Source organism: Acartia tonsa, chromosome 12 (assembly GCF_053477335.1).
Source record: "Acartia tonsa isolate MP-2025a chromosome 12, ASM5347733v1, whole genome shotgun sequence".
NCBI classification, from domain to species: Eukaryota; Metazoa; Arthropoda; class Copepoda; order Calanoida; family Acartiidae; genus Acartia; species Acartia tonsa.
In genome coordinates, this window is record NC_137271.1 from 12,053,709 (window position 1) to 12,071,994 (window position 18,286).

At 38.7% G+C, this 18,286-nt stretch overlaps 1 protein-coding gene across 3 annotated transcripts in view; it reads left to right on the forward strand.

Annotated features, from left to right (window-relative positions):
• The window catches only part of Eaat2 (Excitatory amino acid transporter 2), a 61,059-nt gene extending 50,888 nt beyond the window's left edge, over nt 1-10,171 (forward strand). For 2 of the 3 annotated variants that reach the window (XM_080178990.1, XM_080178992.1), the window contains exons 14-21: nt 3,615-3,671; nt 3,911-4,045; nt 5,332-5,429; nt 5,608-5,644; nt 5,958-6,029; nt 6,187-6,268; nt 6,818-6,985; nt 7,801-8,252. In XM_080178990.1, the coding sequence (XP_080035116.1) occupies nt 3,615-3,671; nt 3,911-4,045; nt 5,332-5,429; nt 5,608-5,644; nt 5,958-6,029; nt 6,187-6,268; nt 6,818-6,964 (628 nt within the window). In that variant the 3' untranslated portion in view covers nt 6,965-6,985; nt 7,801-8,252. Of the gene's footprint in view, nt 1-3,614; nt 3,672-3,910; nt 4,046-5,331; nt 5,430-5,607; nt 5,645-5,957; nt 6,030-6,186; nt 6,269-6,817; nt 6,986-7,800 lie in introns of all 3 variants that reach the window. The other variant, XM_080178991.1, reaches the window with a different exon arrangement.
• Nucleotides 10,172-18,286: the final 8,115 nt, after the last annotated feature.

Genomic DNA, 18,286 nt, shown 5'->3' on the forward strand with positions numbered 1-18,286 from the left:
GAGTTATTAAAAGATTTGTAATATGCTTTACACTTTACTAGACAATAAATATGTACACGATATAATTTACGTCAGAAAAGCTTTATCTTAAGAAATGCGACTATTTACAGCTGACTCTTTATATGAATAAAATTAAAAAAAATAATGCCTTTCCCTTTACCCATATGTGTACAGTGTATACGCAGTACAATGCTAGGTCCTGTTGAAAACGTAACGAACGTAATGTTGTATTGCTATTTGTTGTTATTTTATTTTTATATAATTTATTTCGAGGTAAACATGAAACAAACTATGAATTTATGTATTTTAAATGTTTATAATAGATACAAATTACAATTATAGAATATAAATCATGTACATTTGAAGTCCGAGATATTATTTTTTGTTTTAATAGAAACTCAAGAAAAAAATATGATTTTATTAACTTAAATTCATAAGGGGATTTTTATTATTTTATAACGATTGCAATAGATAAAGCATATTTATTATTAATGCACAGATAAAACATAGATGTGAAACCACAATATGAAGGCAGTACTTCATGTGATGGACTTGATTCGAGTAAAAGTTGAAAGAACAGCTCTAAATAACTCTAATGTGTAAAACTAGAAAATTTCAGTTTAATTTAACCAATGACAAGTCATTAAAGTTCTGTCATCCTTATGAAGAATTTCACATTAGACAATATCTCTCTAGAGTTATATCTCTATTCTTGATATATAAAATTCAATTTTGTCCTATTTTAAATTTTCAATTGTTCTTTCCTTGAAAAGCTTTACTCTTTTTTACTTTTTACTGTGTTTCTATAAAACGTCTCCATCAGAAAAGTTAAGTATTATTTTTTTTTATCCTTAACCTAAACCTTTTTAAAAGCCTCACACAAATGATGAAAACTAATTACCTTTTTAAAACTTAAAGAATTAAGTTGATTCGTGAAAATTTAGTAATTTATTGCCAATGACAAGATTAAAAAAAGCCAAAAAAGTTTTACATTAACGGCCTACTTAGGCCAATCAATTCCCCTCAAATCTGAAAAATTTCATGACAAATATAAGGATTTCAAAGAAAAGAACCCAGTTAGTTTCACGGTTCAGAAGAAACAAAAAAATGTAAAGTTTTTCCATTTGTTTTATATCCAAAGGAGAAATAAGATGTATTAAGAAAACAGTTCATTTCAAACTTTTAACATAATCAAACATTATATAATTTAGATTAGGGAAAGAACTGAAACTCTATATCTCTATATTGCAATTATAAAAATTATCATAATTATAAAAAAATTATTGTTTTCTTCATCTATTGATTTTAAGCCGTAAATGACAAACAAACTATAAAAAAATGATAGCAGAAAAGTTATTGCATAATAGTTCTTGTATATATCGTATAAATAAGTTAAGTAAGTAACAATAATAAAACACTGAGATTTATTTATAAAGATTTAAAACTTTATTTTGAATTTAAAAGTTGTATAGTATAAATTCGGGAGAGAGAGAGAGAGACCAATGGCGGTAGTAATTGAACAAATTGTCTCAAAAATCAGCCACGTGACGTCATAAAAATGAGTGATTATGCATCTCTTTTTTAGGGGTTTTCTTTTCCACTTTCCTCTTTTCTTCCTCATTTTTATGACTTAACATGGCTGATTTTTGAGACATTTTTTCTAGTTACATGGCAGTAATTTAAATCTGTTAATAATGATATTTTACCGAGGAAAATTTTTTTACGATAATTGGGAGAAGATTTATTTATCATCTATTGTTCTATCCATGTATTCGTAAGATGAATGAGAAACAACATATGCATCACTATGCAAAATCCTATAAAATAGTTTTATATTCATTCAATATTTTATACATTTGAACCAGGGAGGGAGGGGACATGAGGTCCTGTGGTGGTTTTAAGCTATTTTCTTGGGGGGTGGGACACCCCCAACCCCCCAAAAAACAAAAAAAATCCCTCCATTTTTTTTTCTTTTTTTTTGTAAGAAATATCCTTGGTCCTTTGTAGAAGATTTCCTTTGTGGAAGATTTCCTTTGTGGAATATTTCCTTTATAGAAGATTTCCTTGGTCCTTCTTATTATTTTTTTTTTTTTTTTACAAATTTCACCTTACACTTTTTTTACCATCTCTTGGGGCAAAGCCCCTAGAGGCTAGGGGCGAAGCCGCTAGTAAATCATAATTGATCACGTTCTTCACGATCTTCAAAAGTCACGTTTTAAAACTTTGGTACTTTATTCTAACTTGATTGGTTGTCTCAAACTAGCAGTGTCAACAATTTTTTATGATTTTTTCTATTGTAGAATTAAAGAAATGGTTCTTTTTGAAATAATTATCATCATTTTTTAATGATAAGATGCAATGAAATACTCAATCTTAAATGACTTGTTGAAAATTTTCATATACCGGTCCTACCCGCATTTATTTTAATATTTTATTTAATACTCACATTTTGACGGGTTTTTGGTAACTGTAATAGAACTAAAATTACCTTGGAAAAATTAATATAGTTCCAGTGACAAAATAAAATATTGTAATTTAACGTAGTTTTATGTTTTTCGTTGTAATTTGAAAATACAGTAAAAACGGATCAACTGGGACAGTATGGGTATATGATTTTGGCAGTTTCCCTCAAAGTGCTTCGTCGAGCACACCCCCCCCCCCTTCAAAATATTTTATCTTAAATTGAAAATAGGAGGGGTTGGGGTAATTTTCGTTTGTTTGTTTGTTTCATTAGGTCAGGTTAGGTTGGGGAGGTTAGGTTGGGGGGGGGGGGGGGGGGGTGGTTTATTGCTCACTTCAGATCCAGAATAATTTAGAATTGACTTTGCTTAGAATATACCAATATCAATACAGTTAGGGAAAAATGCTTTTAGGTTGTTGTATGAGATTTTAAAGGTTTTAAAACCAATTTAAAAACAATATATCTTTTAGTCAAAACTGAGAAAATGGGTGTAATACAGATAATGAATTGTTGTCCCCCCTCCCCCTTGAAAAACTTTTTCAACCTGCAATTTTTTTATATATTGTACACAGTTTTACTAATTACATTTCATAATCTGTATGAAATTCCCATTTTCAAAAGTCAAAGGTTCCAAACTAACCCAAACTGTCCCATATGAGCCCATCGGTCGGTATACACACACAAATACACATACACACACATACACATAGAAGAAGAAAAAAACCTAGCCTAACATTATTAATGTGTAGATTCTTCACTGTAGGTTTTGGTCCTCCTGCCTCTTCTCCTACAGTGCGCTCAGATCCCCGCGTGTGATTGATTGATTGATCACGGGTGGAGTGGGGCCCTCTCAATTATTGAGAACGTCCCGCCGCCCTTTAACTAAAAATCATGAGGACACCCTTCCTTAATATGATCTTGTAGCAAATAAATAGTGATAAAAACTCTTACTGAGCCACCTGGTAAGTAGTATTCATATATACTTTTATTTCAATATATTCATTTGTTAAGGAGGCTATTTTTTTGTTATGAATTCAGGTGCTTGCATGCCGACAAGATTACATTCAGATATATTATATTAAGTATGAATATATAACTACACCCCCGCCCCCTGGGGGGAGAATAGTCAACTAAATTGTTGTTTCTCTTTCAGGGCCGCCGCGTTGCCAATCACTTTCCGTTGCATGGAGAAAAATGGTGTTGATCCAAGGTGAGGGAATTTAAGCTTTATAAAACATAAATTGGAATAGAGTTGAGGACATCCAAAAATATCTCTGTATGGGGTGTAATTTGGGGGAAAGGGAAGGTGGAAAACCCACATTTTGGGTGTGAAATGACCCAAAATTTACCTGATGGCCAGCGTTTAAGGTTCACACCTCTTGTCATAACCCATGTGCACGCCACAAATTTAATTCCAAAATTCTTTTTATATTTTTATTTAATTTTTAGGATTTCCAAATTTGTGTTGCCAATCGGAGCTACTGTAAATATGGATGGAACAGCTTTGTTTGTAACAGTTGCCAGTATTTTCATTGCACAAATGAACAGCATTCCGCTCAATATTGGTTCTTATGCTACTGTTGTGTAAGTAATATTTTTTAGTAGCGCAGCTTCTTTATAATTAAAATATGTCCACACGTCCATATGTTCCTGTTTTAGTCTATTATAATTAATACCAAAGATTCAGATTTAGCTATTGTTGCTATCGCAACCAGAATTTAGCTAGGAGGTAGGTGAAATTGGACTGTAAATTACACGGGTACCCAAAGTTTTAAACAGCTAATTCATTCCCCTTGTCAACTTTAATTGAATTTTGAGTGGTTGGTTTTAACAGAGGGGGTAATTTTGTTAATAATCATTTAGGATGTATATCAATTTATTGTCCATTGTCTTATTCCTTAAGATCCATGGTACTATACACAAAATACGCAAAAAAATAATGTTTTCAATTTTATGTAGAAGATTAAAAGACATTTTCGAGCTATAAGATTTAAATTGTTTACCTAACTTTGTACAATGTAGAAAGCACAATGGAAACCTATTTTAGAAAGATAAAAGGAGATAATTGCATCCATTTATATATATGTAGTGCAGGAAAATTGAAAATGAGATACTGTTCACAAAAGGAAGGGATAAGGATTAGGAAAATAAATTTTGAAGCTTCTATTTTTAACGCTGTTCTAAAACTTGAAACTAAAATGATTTTTAGTTACTGCAATTATTAAAAGGCCTCTATCTTTTTTTTATTATTTAGTTTATTATTTACAATTTTTTTAACTGTAAAGCTTTTCCAGAATTTCCATATCTATTCTTAATATCAACTGCGACTCTTATCTTGAGGGTTTTGATACATTTCAAAGTAATTTTATTTTCCATTTCTTTTACAACTCGAATACAATTTCAATTGTCAAAAGGAATACCTTTCTAAAATGCCCATAATAATTAAAAAATTAGAAGATTTTTAATTATTTTAAAATATACGATTTTTTTTCATTTTTATTATGATTATGAATACCACTAACTATTAAAATCATTTCGAATCTGTCATTTTCGATAACCTTCAATATTATTAAGTTTCCACCCAGGCCCCAGGGGCTGCCTGTGATCTTTCGGGGAAAATTTTATATTGGGATGAGAATAAAGGGAAATGGGTAGTAGAACATAAAATAATATATCATTTGTGAAAGACATTCTTTAACCAACTTGTTTAGCAAAAAGAAATTATCCACAGTTTAGTAAAAAAGTTTTTAAATTTTCAACTTTAAACAATTGAACCTTTATTGTTATAAACTCTGATGTATTGTTTATCAACAGTTTGGACTATTTTTAAAGTGGTCATTATTGGTCATTAATCAAACTATTATATTTAGGTTGACCTCTACTGCGGCCTCCGTAGCCTCTGCCAGTGTACCCAGCGCTGCTCTGGTTCTCATGCTGATTGTTCTCTCCGCTATTGACGCTCCTTACCAGGAAAATAATTATTTAATTAAACGACTTTTGTCTTAATCTTCAGTTATGACAGTTTTATGGCCATTACTTAAAAGTTTTCTCTTAGAATGTCTTTTACATTTATGTTATATTATTTTACTTCAATTTCTTTACATCAAAGAGAAAAAATGTTTTAAAACGATTATTTTTGATTTGTTAGGATGTTTCTCTTCTGTGGGCTGTGGATTGGTTTGTGTAAGTATTTTTTATAAAAAGGAGATGACTAGGACGATTAAATAAATCTTTTATTCCTCGTGGTTAACACCACCTCAGAATTATGAACATTAAATTTCTATAAGATTTTAACCTCGGGATTTATTCTTTATTATACTATCTGGGAAAAAAACTGTCCTAAGATAATAGATCATAATATGATCATAAACTCTCAAACAATTAGAATTGAGAAGGCTTGAATAAAGCGAAATATATTTTCTACAAAGAAGTGTGTTCTTACTGTGTAGTTAGCTCTAGCCGCGCGTTTTTTGAGATCGTAATATACTTTTTTTAGTGACCGTTGTCGTACAACAAATAACATGCTTGGCGATGCTTATGGCGCAGCTGTAGTTGAAGCTTTATCCAGGTAAAAAAAAGCTATCTGTTTTTCTGTCTCTAATGATCTCGCTAACTTTTTTTTGAATATTTTTAACTTAATTGTAAACATTATTCTATAAGTCAATGAGATGTGTATAAATTTATCGTCGATTGGCTTATCCCTTCAATTCTCTGGGTATTTTCAGATCCGAGTTGGATTTGATGGACGCGGCCAAATACAAGGAACAAGAAAGAGAGGAACAGATTAAACTCATGGCTGATAGAAAAGTAAGTCTACAATTAAAAAACAAGTCTTAAACATATCCGATAGTAGCAAGTAAGAGAATTTGAAAAAAAGAGTAGTGTTGCATAGAAAAAGCTATATAAGATAATAAGTACAGACAGCCAGGAAATGGTGATCAAAAGAGTAGCTATGCTACTAAAACTAAAAAATAATTTTACGCCTTATTTTCCATTAAGTAGTTTATAAAGATGTTTGTTTGATATAAACAACGTATTTAATAGTGTTTTTAACTATTTAGATACAGTTATACTACATTCTATTATCTGGGTCGATATGGCCTCTTTTAAAGTGGATCGTTTCTAAAAGCCCTTACACTAATACACATATTCCTGGAGATACCTCCACCTTAAACCCTCCCCTCTTAAAAAAATATTCCATAGAAAAAGATCAAAAAAGTTTTTTTTTTTATAACCACAAATAATCTTTGGAAGGGCCCAAGCAACCCCCTCTTTAGGAGATTCCATTAGAATCTAGAGGCTGATCTACTATTTAGTTGAAGAGAATCTGCGATAGTAAAATTTGATAAATTACAGGATTCTGATGAGGAGGCTTTGATTGGAATGATCAAATCACCCTCCAACATTTCCAATGGGTCCAGAGTTCAAGTGCAAGAGGTAATTATGTTGCATCATATTATACAAGATGAACAAAAAGTTACCAACCAAGAAAAACACGTCTAGTTATAGATAGAACCATACAAGGTAAAATAGTTTAATAATTCTGAGGAAATTTTTTTTACATAATTTTGAAATTTTTTATAATATTAAATTTTATATTTTGGAGGAAAGGTAATCTATAATACAAAGTAGAACGATGTCTGTCTGTCTGTCCGTCTGTCCGTCTGTCCGTCTGTCTGTCCGTATGAAGCTTAAGATCTCAGTAACCACTGAACCGATTGGGCTCTACTTTTCAGAGATTATACCTACTGGTCCTGTGATGGTTTTAAGCTATTTTCTTGGGGGGTGGGACACCCCCAACCCCCACAAAAAATGAAAAATATCCCTTCCAAAAAAAAAAAATTTTCTTTTTAAAATTAAAATAGTGGGGTCGACTACTCCCCCCCCAAAAAAAATTAAAAAATTGCCCCCCCTCCAAAAAATTCTTTTTTTAATTTTTTCTTTGAAATCTAAAATACGAAAAATTGGTTTGATTAAAGCTCTTCGGGCAAAACCCCTAGAGGCTAGGGGCGAAGCCGCTAGTTTATTATATTTTATAAGCGTTGCTACTCTACAAATAGTCTAATTAAAAATAACTAAACTTTCTTCTGTTTTTGGGTGAATTTTTGCTAAATTTTAAATGTAAATTACTTTAGATACCTAGATAAGTTTTATTCAGTTGGAAATTTATATTTTACTGTATAATACTGTACTGTTCTTGTTTTATTTATTTTTCTATTATTTTATTGCTGCGCTACTTACAGATACAATTCTAAGCATGCGATAGAAGTTGTTTATGTAAATTGCAGGAGGCAAATAAAAGGCCAATCAAAGATTAAATAACACACCTAATTGTTTAGGTAATCACCATTGAAGCTTCCACAGATGAAGAAGATGACGAGAAAACAAAACTTTAAATTCTAAGTTTGTGCTAATTGTTAATAATAGTTTTTTTGTAAAGTAGAACCTTCATTAAAAAAGCTATGATTTAGCTCTGGAAAATTTTCGTTTACATACTCTTTAATAGTTTATGTCGACTATAAAACATTTAGTTTGGTCATCGTTAACATATGTATTTGTATTTATGTCATTATTAGAAAGGCGTTTTCATTGATTCTGTAAGTAAGTAGACATATTGATGGACCTAAAAACTGTTATAAAATGCTTTTTATAATCGTCATAAAATATTAATTAAATTGTATGTTAATATAACGCTTCTAAGTTTTAATTTGAACATGTAACTTTATTTCATCTAAATGTTATAAGATATAAGGTAGATAGATATTTTAGATGAATGTCTATTAAACAAAGATTAATGATAGTGAAATAAAAAGAAATAGGTTTAAGGCTTACAGGATATATCATTTATAGAGATACGTAGAAAATTGATAAAAACCTTTGACAAAAGTTCACATATCAAATACCAGCCAAAGTTAGTTATTCATATAAACTTTAATATTACTTTCCTACTTTTATGTCAAAATAAAACTTAAAACCAATATGAAAATAATCTAGGAAAAATTAATATTTGATATTTTAGATCAATTCTTAAAGAGTATCAATGGATATTAGACTACATATCATTTTACAAACTTTTTAGAAGTCAATTTAAAATATTTGATAAATCAAAACATTTTTGATTCGCACAAGGACCAAATTTGTCAGAATTCAAAAAAAAATTTTGTCATCACAGTTGATTTTAAACAGAAATTTGAACATAAATCCCCCAAAAAGACCAAAACTTTACTCAAATTTCCATTTAAAATCAACTGTGCGTTATTTATAATGGAATATATGTTAATATTGTATTTATCAAAATGACTAGAAATAAAATGAAAAAAACTTTAAAGCACTCAAAAAATGAGAAAAAAAGAATAATCATGCGACTAAAATACTAAAATTGCTAAATTTTCAAAATTCTAATTGTAAACAAAATACAAAAACAAATAATAAACTGGTCTTATACTAGTTTAAAGTAAAGTATCTATCGGTGCACTTTGATTTTTTTAGTCTTTTAATAACCTACATTATCTTTAAATTCAATTTCTTAAAGTTTTACATTATTTTTATTATTAATCATTTTGTTATTAATTAGCTAGTACCTATTTCAACCATATTTTCTTACTTGTATCAAGTATTCATATGTTGATATATTGTAGAAAAATTGAATATTTTTTTTTAACTTTTGGTTTTAAAATCCTAATTTATTTGAAAGCTAATTCTTTCCTTTTAAGAAGATAAAAATTTATGGGCTCCAAATTTTTAAATGCTTGATATTTGTAAAGATAAACCTTTTACTATAAATTCGGTGTTTTGAATGAATGATTTAGAATTTTTTTAAATTAAAATAAATTAAAATTTTGTTGTGAAATTTTGATCACTAGATCTGAATGAGATGACGAATTACCCTTGTTTGAATACTGTGTATTATATATGGAATTTTTTATCATTTAACATTTTAGCCGTATTATTTCTATTTTTAAATGTAATTTTAAAACCATGGCAAAAAAACATTTTAAAATAATCTTTCGTGACAACTTTGCATTTTTCTTTTTTAGACTTCAAAAAAGGTTATAAAATTACATTTAAGAATAGTTATTTGTCGCTTCGTATTACAGACAGCTTTCAGATTGTAATGAAGAATTATAAGATTAAACCAGTTTTGTCAGGCTCGAGTGGCCGAAGGCATAGGGCTAACAAAACTGGTATTAATTTTATGATCTTTATTTTATTTTTCGTGAAAAATTGTCCGTAATACGATACTTTACATGATTTTTCATTATGGGAACCGGTTCAAATCCAACGGATATTAATCAGTTTCGAAGCCATGCTGGAAAATAGATTTTCTTCATCATTGAACATTGTCAGAAAATAGTTGTATTTAGAAAAGTATTGTATATATTATACCTACTAAATGTTTTATAAAAATTGTTAATTAATAAACACAAAACTATAAGTGAAAATATCATCAAACTTCTTATAAAGATCTAATTGTACAAAACCTAAGCCAAAACCAAATTTTCTAAAATTATTAAATATCATTTTAATATCCTATTCCCTTTTTACCTACAAAATAAATTTTTTACCCCAACATTTTTATCCTTATATGAATATAAATGTAATTGTTTTTTTTTTACTAGAATTACTAGGGTATTTAATTGTTTATTGGGTTATTATTATTATTAAATGTGTAAATATTTATAGACTGAAATACATACTCATATTCGGCTATCAGAATTTTATTTTTATAGTGAATAGTCTATTTTTTATTTGTGCAATTTAGTACCCTCCACCAAAATAGATGATAGTTATTTCTCACATCGTATTATAAAAGCTTTCCGCGGATATAAAATGTTCAATTATAAGATTAAAACCAGTTTTTTTAGCCCCGAGATGCCGAAAGACTTACATACATCCTGTTACTTTTTTTATTTTTGGATAACCAAAATGCCTAAATATTTACAATATAACAAGGATGACAACATCCATAAAAGCGAAGCACTGAAACGGTAGGACAAACGGACATTAACACTTATATATTGTCAGAACTAAATAATCAGAATATAAATATATAAGAGTCGAAGCAGCATTTGTTTTAAAAAATGCTTTATACAGGATAATGTTTATGGACATACCTACATTTTACGGACTTGATTATAGAGTTGCTTCGCTTATAACATTATACTTTGTTCTCTCAGAAATCAATATACCAAAAATCAGATCAATCGGATGATTTGATCACATAAAAATTTGTTGTTAAAAAAGTAAAAAAATCAACATGTTTAAAACGGACGTACGGACATTTTGGTAATGATTATAGAGTTGCTACGCTTTCTAAATCGTACCTAACTATTAAAGGAATCACCATGCAAAATTTGAAATCGATAGGACAATCCTAACATGCCTAAATTAACGAAAAAAGCTATCCGTTACGGACGGACGGACGGACGTACGGACGGACCGACCCTAATTATAGAAAAGCTTCGCTTTTAATAAGGTTTTAAGTGTGGAAGCACTGATGCCTTGAGCAAAAAGTTGCATTAAAAACATCAAACACATTAAATACAAGATCCTTACAAAGAATAAATTAAATGACATAAGTTTATAGGTCAAGGCATTCCCCTTAAGAAATCATATCGTATTCCAACCCTAGCAAATTAACGCGTCACACTCAGGGCATTTGTTGACAAAGAAAATTATTGCTTTCCTTGTAATTTCTATCGACACTAAAGCCCCCCTTATTTTCAAAATAATTTAAATAATCTGAGGCTAGTTTTTTCTTATAACTATATCTTAAGAATTACGAAAAGGGTCTCCATTACTTGTGCCAGGTAGTTATATAGATTATACGTCTATTCTTATACATTTATTAACTGATCTTGGTGAACTGAAATTAGTTTCCGAATGTGAACACATTTTCCAAGGTATTTCCCAATCCTATCTCAATATTTGCTACTAGCTAAAAAACCTTCAAACTTCCAACAAAAAAAAATCAAAAGAAGGTGTATCAACTTTTTTTTTTATAGCTAGCCGGTTCTTTTAGTAAGTAGTAGATGTAAAATTTTTCATAGAATTCAGATATGCAATCGGTTTTTTTGTAGACCTCTTATTTTTTAAGTAATTTAAGTTTTTTTTAAAAAATAATTAAGTCGGTTTTAAGGTACTAAAACGCAACAAAATAAAAGAAGAAAATGGCCAGTAAGAACAAAAATAGTAAGATCTTTAATTTGACACCTTACTTTTAAAATTTTGTTGAGTAATTATTGAAAAAATCTATTTTTTTAACCTCGGTTTAATAAAAACTTTAGACCTAAATATTTTCTCAAACAGACATAAAAAACATGGGTTCATATATACCTTTAGAATCAGAAAAATATTACGAATCCATTGTAAGCAAAATTGAAAAAAAGTAAAAAAATTAAAAAATTAAAAAATGGCCAATTGTATTTTTTGTTCTGGCAACACCATCGTCTTTCCTTTTTTACCCCCTCTTTACCCCCTCTATACCCCCTTCCCATTTTTATACTCAATTAAAGAGTTAAGACGTTGCCTGTACAATATAATATGATATTTTCATATAATTCCTTTTATTGTAGTTATATACTATATTGTAAACTTTTTTTTTCAATTTTGCTTACAATGGATTCGTAATATTTTTCTGATTCTAAAGGTATATGTGGTAATACGACACCCATACGGACAGGCCCAATACAGAGTTGCTTCGCTGTGACTTGTGATAACAAACCCACCGCACTAATCCTATTATATCACTATCCATCTCATGACCGCTGCTAACCCCGCACCCGGCGGTCAAACTAAGCCTGCCTAAATGTGGGGAGGGGACTTGAACATGCAATTATCACGAGTCCATCATGCACTTATATAATCGGGAGGCACTGCCTCCCCTTTTACCACCGCTGCCCCCACAGCCTGTCTACCGTCGGGCGCTAAGCCCTAGCGCCCCACACCCCCTTCAAACCTAACTATTGTCATATTTTTGTTGTATATATATAGTAAACATAACTTGTAAATATTATTCAGTTTTAAATATATAATTCTGTATGATTGAATCCTGCTTGTTTGTTTGGTAGAATACTTAAAGGCTAGGGCCCGTTGAATCCGAACTCGTTACCCCGTGGGCCGAGTACGCTCGGCTTACCAGAACTTGGTGTCAGCGTGTTTCAATCGAGCCTTACAGAACTAGCCTATTCTACCTCTGATTGGACCCTTTGGCAAGTAAGGGGACAATCAGCCGCCAACTGAGAAGCCAACTGACCCGTGAGACGGCCTTTTTAGGTCGAATTTCCATCATTTTGAACGCAATATGTGGGCCTCTGGCCTACGGCAAGCAGATTTAGCCTGCTAAAAGCGCCAGTTAAGACGCTTTGTCCGTGTCGTGTAGGAGTAGCGCTAGGTGCGCAGCCACGGCAACCGGATAATTTAGCTCAGACGGCTACAAAACTGAGTCTAAATTGGCAAGTGTAGCTGGGACAAGCCCCAGGACACCCAGGCCAAACCTACGAGACAGACAGCTGTGTGCTGGTCTCCCTAAGAAGGCAATGTGTGGCTGCGAAGCTTCAGCACACAAGTAAGCCCTACCACTGCGACGGATAGCAGATTTTGAGCCACAGGCACGGTAGGACGGGACATTCCCTGCCGCTGTCTCCCAGGATTCGAACCCGAGGCACTGTAGGACGGGCCATTCCCTGCTGCCATTTGTCGGGATTCGAACCAGCGGCGCTGTAGGACGGGTCATTCCCTACCGCCGTCACCCCTCTGAACCTTGCAGGACGGACATTCCCTGCTGCCAGTGCTTCCAGAATCACACCTAGAGCTCCTAGTGATAACAACACATCATTGTGTATAAAAAGTCAACCAAGTGATAAAAATAAATATAAAATTGTTGACCAAGTGATAATTAATAAGCTCTAGTGATTCGAAGCTACAGTCTAAGCCACCATGGTAAGCGATACCACCATAGCTGCGGTGCGGCCACCACCAAAGTTTCTGCCAACCCCAGCCGAACGAGAGGCCCCCTTGTCTCAAGGGCAGGACCTCCACTTCCCCTGCCATATCAGGGTGAGGTTTCCTACTCCTGACCCTGCCCAGCATGTACAGGTTGATGCCATGGTTGATTCTGGCAACCGTGTACCAGGGTCTGCTGTAATTTCTGAGCACCTCATGCACGCGATGGGCGTGCAACGCATGTTGATTCCGGACAACACCCAGATCCTGACTGCTAATGAGGAAGGCCAGCCCCTCCAGGTAATTGGAAAATTAAAAGAGTTATATATGGCAGTTTCACACACTCTTATACTCCATCTATACCACGTGACTGTGGTCCGAAACCTCTCCCACCCTCTGAACTTGGGTGGGTATTTTCTCAAGGAGTTCGGAACTAGGCTCTGTTTCGACATGCAACCACCTTGCTTGTGGGCGCGTGGGGAGTTTATCCCACTCCGTGGCGTCCCCATTGACCGGGAGACAGCCGAGAGAGAGCTAAGCTATGAGGGGCCTCTGCCAGGCCCCCTGCCTGAGCAGCCGCGTGTGGTTGAGAAAGGCACACACTGGGTGGACGCTGAGCTCAACGCACACAAGGGCGCTAACCTGCTAGCCATGGGGTTGCCCCCAGTGCCCAAGGTGCCAAGGGAGAGCCTGCCAACAACGTTTCCTGAGATTGCCAGCCCTCCAGAACCCATCTTCTCCTCCGACATTTTTATCAATGGCCAGCCGTGTCCACCTGGCCCCCTCTACCTGGGACCTCCAGCCAGTCCACCAGCCAAGCCCGAGTCCAGACCCGTCAAGTCGCGGTCTGATGTACCCGGAGCCACACTCAACTCTCAGGCCCCAGCCTCTCCCGGCGCCGGGCTCGTCAAGTCGCGGCCGGACGCCCACGGAGCCAAAGCTGGACCCAGCATTTTGGCCTCTCCCAGCGCCGAGCCCGTCAAATCGTGGCCGGACGCCCCCGGAGCCAAGCCTGGCTCCGACACGTCAGCCTCTCCAGAAGCCGAGCCCGTCAAGTCGCGGCCGGTGGGTCCCGGAGCCAAGGCTGACCCCTCACCAGCCACGTATAGGCTGAGCGCTGTCACTCCAACTGACGGTCAACCACCCCAGCTCCGCACAGCCAAGCGGGTGGTCCTGCCTGGCCGCGGGGTTATGGCAGTCCCTGTTGAGCTAGTAGGCCATCGCACCAAGGATGCCATTCAACTAGCTGCCCCAGAACAGAGGTTTGGGGAGGACCTTGTTATCCCAGAGGGCCTGTATGCCCACAGGCCTGGCTCTGCCACTGTGTTTAGAGTACTGGTGGTCAATGAGGGGGAGGTGCCCCTCTTGCTGGATGCTGGCCTCCCAGTGGCAGGGGAGATGGTCAAACCTGACATTCTGGAAGTTTCTGATACGCCTCCCCCGCGTCTCCACTCGGTCCAAGAACCTGCTGAGCCTATAGACATGCAAGAGTTGTGGGAGGCCTTGGAGATGGAAGACAATGAGTTCCTACGCAAGGACCCCTTGCTCAAGAAGGAGGTCTGGACTACGTTGTCAGAGTACAGGGACGTCTTCTCTAATTCTACCCCCGGCTGCACAGATGTGGTTGAATTGCAGCTGCGCCTCAAGCCAGGGACCCAGCCGATCCGCCAGAGATTTAGGGATCTGAACCCGCGGCAAGAGGCTGAACTGGAGAAACAACTGGACACTTGGCTACAGGAAGGAGTCATAGAGCCGTCGGACTCCGCCTGGAGCAGCCCCCTGGTGCCCATCAAGAAGAAGGACGGGAGCACCCGCTGGGCCGTCGACTACAGGGCCCTCAACAAGTGTCTGGAGCTGGACAGCTACCCCCTGCCTAGGATCCAGCAATTGGTGGAACGAGCTGGCGGGCACCGTGTCTACAGTGCTCTAGACGCGGTGGCCGCATACTACACCATCCGTGTGTCTGAGGATAGCCGGCCCTGCACCGCCTTCACCACCCCCAGGGGCTTGTATCAATGGAAAAGGATGCCCTTTGGCCTGGCTACGGCACCGTCTGTCTATTCCAGGTTTATTGCAGGGGTCCTAAACCCACTAGGCACAGCCAACCTCCAGTCATACCTTGACGACGTCCTGACCTTCCACCAGGATACCTGGGCCCACCTGGCCAGGCTCCGAGAGGTCTTGGAAGCCCACCGCAGGGGAGGGATCCGCCTCAAGCCAGCCAAGACCAAGTTGTTCCGGTCCAAGGTGGATTATCTGGGTCACACCCTCAGCCGAGAGGGGATAGCCATGCAAGAGGACTATATTGACCGCATCTTGGACTGGCCAGCCCCTAGCACCCCCAAGGATTTGCTGGCGTTGCTGGGCTTCTTTGGATACTACCGCCTGTTCATCCCAGAGTATGCAGACCTCACCTACGAGATGAATCGGCAGAAGACGGCCAAGGCCCTAACCTGGACGCCTGAGATGGAAGCCCAGCTGCTGCAACTCAAGGACAAGTTCCGACAGGCCCCCATCCGAGCGCCGCCCAGGTTTGATTTACCAGCAGTGTTCCAGCTCACCACAGATTTCAGCAGCCGCGCCATCTCTGCCATACTGAGTCAATGCCAAGAGGGCAAGGAGAGGCTGATTGCCGCCGTGGGGCGCAAGACAACCGACCCTGAGACGCGCTACCCGTCCTGGAAGGGAGAGATGGCCGCCATTATCTATGGGATCCGAAAATTCCACGGCATCTTGTCCTACCGCAGCTTCCAGATCAACACTGATTCCTCTGCCCTGCTACAAATGAAATCACTGAACACATCCACAGGGATGGTGGCCCGCTGGCAGGAGGAGCTAGCGGCCTTAGACTTTACCGTCTGCCACAGGCCTGGCACCCAGAATACCAACGCCGACGCCCTCAGCCGCCGGGAAGATGCCAACATGCCAACGGCTAGCGCCGAAGAATTAGCAGAGCAGGCTGAGTATATCCACAACCTGGCCCAGCTAGGGGAGCCCGCAGCTAGCCGGCCTCCTGCCGCCCGACTGGATTCAGCTAGGGTATTGGAAGCCCAGACACAGGACCCCCTCCTGCTCCGTGTCCGCCAATGGGTGGCTGATGGCAGGGCCCCAACCAAGGCTGAGCTGCGTGGCAAGGAACGAGACGAGCAGCAGTACGCCAGCCGCTTCTCAGCCCTGGGCCTTGACGAGCATGGCTGCCTCACCACCACTGACCAGACTCTGACGGGAGAGAGGACAAGATACCTGCTGCCTTCGGCCCTCCAGCAGGATGCGTTCTTTCTAGCCCATGGGACCCCCATGGCTGGGCACTTTGGGATGGACGCAACTATCGCCCGCGTGGCCATGCACTTCTGGTGGCCCAACCTAGCCCGTGACGTCCGCCTGATGGTACAAACCTGCCCTGAGTGTGTCCAGAAAGTTACCAAGGAGAGGCTGAAGCAGGGGATCCACGTGCCCTCCCGCCAGGGGTATCCACAGCAAGTCCTATTTATCGACCTGGTGGGGCCACTGCCAGAGACTCCAGCTGGGAACCGCTACATCCTCACCTGCCAAGATGGATTTAGCCGGTTTGTCAGCCTCTACGCCATCCCCAACAAGCGCACCCTCACGGTGGCTGAAGCCCTGTTGCACCGCCACCTGGCCACGTTCGGATGCCCCCTGAAGATCCATTCCGACAATGGAATGGAATTTACCGGCCAGGTATTCCAGGAACTGGCCTCCCGGCTTGAGATTGGCCTGACACATCCACCACCCTACAATCCGCAGTCCAACCGAGTGGAGAGGTTTCATAGGACGCTCAACACAGGCATGCGTCTGTTCCTAGACAGAGACGATAACAACTGGGAGCCCCACCTGCCTGCCATCGCCTTTGCCTACAACACCAAGGCCTGTAGATCCACTGGTGTGACCCCGTTCCTGGCCTTCTTTGGGAGAGAGGCCAAACTTCCGGTGGACATGGTGCTACGGCTGCCAGAGACCGAATATGCTTCAGTCCCAGCCAACGTCCAAGCTCTGTTGCAGCGCTACTATGCAGTTTACGATGCCATCCAGCAGAAGGAGGAGGGAGCCATCAGGAGGAGCGCGGCAGCTTACGAAGGCACGGCCAAGTATGAGGTTGGAGACTTGGTCTGGTACCTGGCCCCTCGCCTGGTGCCAGGAAAGGCAGCCAAGATTACCAAGAGATGGACTGGCCCCTGGAAAGTCGTGAGGAAAGCTACAGAAGTCCATTATGTCATCAAACCTGCCTCTCCAGTAGCCAGGATCTCAGAAGTTACCGCGCATGTAGGCCGACTGCGCAAATACACTGGAGATGTGACTGCCCACCAGATCCCAGAGGACATCCAAGTTGACGTGGACGGCGACGAGGATGCCACCGAGCTGCCAGTTGGAGCGGCGGCGCCCGCAGCTAGCAACCCAGGAGAGTTCCCAGTGCACCAGCCAGCCGCAGCCGCCCCACAGCCTAGCGGCCAAGATCGGGACCCAGTGGAGGAAAACCTGCAGGAGCAACCCAACGAACCACCGCCGCCGCCGCCTGCTCCAGAGCCACTCAGAGATGCCATCTGGAATCCTGACGCAGACATGGAGAACCTGCCAGCCAGCAGCGGACCTGTAGGAGAAGAGCCAGCCACTGCGATGGAAGAAGCCGCCCCAGAAGAAGAAGAAGAAGAAGCCATGTGCCCCCTGCTGATGACAGCCATCCCCATCCGGGTAGGAGCTAGGAGGCCAAGCAATCTGAATCAAGCAGGCGCCCCCATGGAGTTCTATGCGCCCTTTGCCATCACCATTCCACCCTTAGGAACCACCAGAGTCTGCCTAGGCCTCCGCGTCCAGTTACCAGCCGAGACAGAACTGATCCTGCAGACGAGGCAAAATTTCCAGCGG